Source organism: Olea europaea, unplaced genomic scaffold, assembly GCF_002742605.1.
Source record: "Olea europaea var. sylvestris unplaced genomic scaffold, O_europaea_v1 scaffold1070, whole genome shotgun sequence".
In the NCBI taxonomy this organism is placed as follows: domain Eukaryota; kingdom Viridiplantae; phylum Streptophyta; class Magnoliopsida; order Lamiales; family Oleaceae; genus Olea; species Olea europaea.
The window spans coordinates 87,025-91,861 of NW_019228053.1; the positions used below are offsets into that span (position 1 = coordinate 87,025).

Sequence of the window (4,837 nt, forward strand, 5' to 3'; positions counted from 1 at the left end):
TCCTCATATGCTAGTGTAGGGATAGCGTTAAGAGTGGTGGTGGCCAGTGCTTGCCTAGAACTCTCATTACCAGCTTAGTTCATCTGGTAGTCTATCAAGTGGGAGGTCGGCCCTCTAGCACGCTGCCTTTGAGGAGGTGGGAGGCCTCTATTCGCTCTGTTCCTATGCTTAATCAATTCTTCATTGATGATCTCCCGTCTCATCATCTTGAGTAGGGCATCATAAGTGGTGGGATCTTGATTTTATACGTCCCTCCAGAACAGAGTGTTCATGTTCAGACCTCCTCTCAATGCAGATAACGCCTCACGATCGGTGACTTGCACACAATATGTCATCTCATCAATGAAATGTGATAGGAAGCTCTTTAGAGACTCCCCATGTGCCCGTCTCATGTCTTGAAGACGTTGGATGGGGGCCTCTCCCTCTTTGCTCACAGCAAACCTCTTCAAGAAGGTCGTCTTGAATTCGAGCCAACTTTTTATGCTCCCAGGTGGTAACCTACTATACCAAATTTCAGCTGCTCCGTTAAGTGTTAAGTGGAAAGCTCTGCATTTCACAGCTGGGGTGGCGCCTCTTAGGCTCATGTGAATTTTGTAAGCATTCAGGTGCTTCTCTCGGTCGCCTCTTCTATCATACTTTGGTATTTTTGGCATAACATAATGGCTTGGGACCTAGGTGCTCCTTAGTTCCTTTGAGAATGGCAAGTTTTCATCATCATCATCCAAGTCACAGGACCTCTGCTGCTCATCAAAATCGTTTTCTTCAGCCTCATACCTCAGTTGTTGGTGAGAGGTTTCGGGACGATTCCTAGCATCTTCCTCCTTCCTTTGACACCTATTTCTAGGCGGACCAACACGGGGGCATTTTCATGCCTTTCCTCCGGCTGTTGATGCATTGGAGGTGGAGGCGATGGCCTTGTTCAAGGCTCGTGATGTTGCTGTAGTCTGAGCCTCGGTTCAGCGGGACGATTCTATCAAATACACTGCCTGACCTCCTATGTCTTTGCTCTTGCTGATACGGAGGTGGGAAGTTATCATGGTGAAAAGGGACCTCGGTGGGTCGGCCAGAAGCATAGTTGGAGGAAACGTCAACTTCCACTTCCCTTGAACTTCATCTTCTTGCTGGTATTGCCCTTGAAGGATGTATGGAGGAATAGGGAAACCTCCCTGACCCTGCATTTGGGCCATGAGTTCCTTCATAGCCATGTTTTGGCTAGCAATGTCCCTCATATTAGCTGTCATGGTGGTCATTTCTCTTGACAGTCAGACCGTCGCACGCATTCCACCTCTTCGATGATTATGATGGGGTCTATGCCGAGCTGTTGGGGCTGCTGCTTGAGGGGGCACATTAGCATTTTCTCTTATCCTCCTGGGGGGTGTATCTTCATTTGAACTCATTTTCCTTGTGTCTTACCCTTTAGATTTTTGCTAAGTCGTGGGGCTTCCTCCTGTTCTTTTTCAAGAACAAATCCTTTTTCAAGGGGGATGCCCAAATGTTCCTCTTTAACAAACTTTCACCATAAGGTTGTTCGTTGTTATAGTATGGTTTCCCACAGACGACGTCAATCTGTTTACCCCAATAAACGTTGCCAATAGATGCCGAACCCACCCGCGCACACGTGAGCAAATGTCCAACACGCAAAGACACGTGGACGGTCTGAAATGGACAGATCAAGGGCGTGGGAGTAGCTCAACGGCGCGAAACGAGAACGTTCGGAACCGGCGGAATGATCGTAGACCGATTGTACAATAATTACCAATCGATGTTTATTATTGTGTATCTAAATATGTATGAACTTGTTTAGGTTGCAAGATAATAAGAAAGAGAGTGAGTTGAGTAAAATATGATTTCTTGTATTGATTCTTGCATTAGCCTTTGTATGGGGTACATGGGGGGTATTTATAGTGTCGCTAGTTAGATCGTGACCTTTGGTTCGGGATATATGTGGCCTCATCCGGTTGAGTTGCATGTCAAATTGTAGGCATCAGTCGCACCTAGCCGGTTATACATTTATTGATTGGCAGAGCCGCCTCCACTAGTGACAAGACTTAACAAATACACTCATGACAAACGTCCTATTAATCATTCAAGTAAGATCTTTGTGCAGAAAATCTCTTGAGAGAGGTGTCTATGGAAGATGTTGCTTTGTGCTTCAGATGCTTCCACCTCGGCTATAGAGCTTCAGCAAATAGAGCCTCGCCAACCTTTAAAGGGCCTCGGTATATGGGCTTCGGAAGCCACTTATGAGGTCATGATAAGTGGGCCTCGGTATATGGGCCTAGGTATCTCTGGACCTCGGTTAGTGGGCCTCGACTATGCAGACCACCTTGGATTGAGTGCCACGTGGCTCGGTATGAGCTGGCCGTGGGCCCCGATGGGTTGTCCAAGTGTGCGAGCACGTAACAATTTTGGTCTACAATAGGAATATGATCTCACATTTTTGCTTGTTCTTGTTCAAACACAAATTTGTTTGGCTGCTTGGAGATGCCATAATCGAAGTAAACATTGAACTTAGAAATGGTAACAAAAGTGTTTTTTTCCTGATTTCAATGGAAGATTATAGTGATGATAGCTCCGATTAGGGTTTATATGGAAGACTTGGCCCTAACCACGCCAAATCGAAGATCTTGAAATGGATCTTTAGAATAAAAATATGGTTAAAGATTGCCTAAATCTGTAATTAAACAACTTTGGGATGGTTTTGTGATTTCGATCAATCGAGGATCATGTTGGAATCGATAATGAAATATTTTTGAAAGAACCAAGATTTGGCATATTACATTTAAAAAGAGAAATTGGGATGTCATGTTTGGTGGAGTAAATTTTTTTACCATAATCAATTCCTTTAGGAGAAGGGTAATATATCACATTTCATTTTTACTTCAATATTATAGTAAATACTGAATATTCATACGTAAAAATTAATTTTTAAATATGTATTCAGTAATAGGTAGATGGTGCAATTTCCTCAATTATGGACATGAACTTTAATTGGATTCGAAGGTCTTTGGGTTGGGTTTCGATGGTTGGTTATGAAAAAATTTTGGTTTTATGTACAAAATTATTCCATTGAGAAAATTTTGGTTGAAAGTGAATTTAAAAAAAAATAAATCAATTTTTAGAAAATAGGGCTCAAACAGGGAATACTACACTATATTACTTTTATTTTAAAAAAATTACGTGTTACAAGCCATGTGTTTACTATTAAAAAAAAAATCAACATTTTACACTATATTGTTTTTATTTTAAAAAAATTCATATTTTACATGACTAACATATTGTATGGGCTACCTCTTGTTACCTATGTTACTCTTCCTTTTCATCCTACATCAACTACAAAATACCCCTACCCATCAACAATAACCACAACACCACCAACTTCAAAGCTGCCATCATCATTTAAAACCACCAAATAATGAACAAAATTTGATGCCATTATATTACCAATACAAAATACATAGTAACATATATGTGACCCATTGACGCAACTTCATACCACTACCTACCAACACCATCATCACAAAACACAAGTAACATAGGTAATCATACGAAATCACTCCACACCAATGTTTGCCACCACAGAACGCAAGTATCAAGTTATGTTTTTCCTCTTAAACACATCACTTCTTGCACCACAACTACCATCACAAAATACAGAATGACACGTTTTGTTGTCCATGTGAAGCTCACACTATTATTACATTCAAGTAACATATTAAATGTTATCACCACTTTCACCATCGAATGTTGGATCTAGTGCTACTCACCATCACCAAACTATTGCACACGTCACTATTGCCTCCGACATCAAATAATGAAGCTGTTCATACCTATATAAGAAGGCATACAATTAACATAACAAAGACTTTTGGTTTAGCACAAACATTGGTAAGACCTATTTTGGTCGATCTTTTTGGCTTCTTACTAAGGCTGTCTTTGGAGACATTAAACTAGGTTTCACGAAAAATAGATAAATGAATAAATTTTCAATTCCAAATTTAATCTAACAAAATAAAAATACCATTTACCTAAAACAAATAACAGAAAAGCAAGCCTCAAGAAAGGGGAAAAAAAGCTACTTAATCATGTTAATAGCTTGAAGCGAACTATAATAGCCAAAATTGACCTCGTAAATGATTTGATCAAGTGGAATCGAATATTGCTTTCCTCAAACTAAAAAAAGAAGGTTTCATAAAGCTTAAAAATGTCATAAAACAAATCTTGGTATAGCTATTTTGAAGATTTTTATTAGATTTTGACAGATTTGATGCCTATCATTTGAAATTAGAAAAGTGAAATTTACACATAACGAGCCTGTTTGGGAGTGATTTTGAGAATTGATTTTTTGACCGTTATGAGAAAAGTGGGGTCCACCGTGAGAGAAGAAGTCAAATATGACGGCTAAAATAATAAAATAACGGTCAAAAAATCAATTTTTTGAACCAAAAAATCACTCCCGAACATGCTGAACATATGATTTATAACTTCAAATTCAAAAAGAAGATTTAGCCCTTGTTTGACCCCAATTTTTATCAAAATACATTTTTTTCTTTTTTCTTTTCAACCACACATTTTTCAATAAAATAATATTATACGTAAATCGGAAACTTTTCCATATTTTTCAACCATATATTTTTTTTAAAAAAAATCACTATTCAAAAATATATTTTTAACAAAAAAATGGCGCTCAAACAAGAGCTAAAAAGTTTTTTGTACAAAAATTAGGTGATACCCACCTACTCTAATTTCATTCCAAACCCTAATCATTTTTTTCTTCATTCTCTCTTTGTTACCTACATTAGCACTCACGAGAGCATCACTATAGTGGTGTTGTGAG

General features: G+C 38.8%; 1 protein-coding gene across 1 annotated transcript; it reads right to left on the reverse strand.

Annotated features, from left to right (window-relative positions):
- Nucleotides 1–242: 242 nt before the first annotated feature.
- On the reverse strand, nt 243–653 carry LOC111373098. The gene has a single exon (XM_022995577.1). It carries the CDS (start codon nt 651–653, stop codon nt 243–245), a length of 411 nt encoding a protein of 136 aa, XP_022851345.1.
- Between the last annotated feature and the right edge of the window lie 4,184 nt (nt 654–4,837).

Coding starts and splice junctions, on each gene's coding strand:
- LOC111373098 (XM_022995577.1), bottom strand. CDS start 653: ATGCCAAAAATACCAAAGTATGATAGAAGAGGCGACCGAGAGAAGCAC.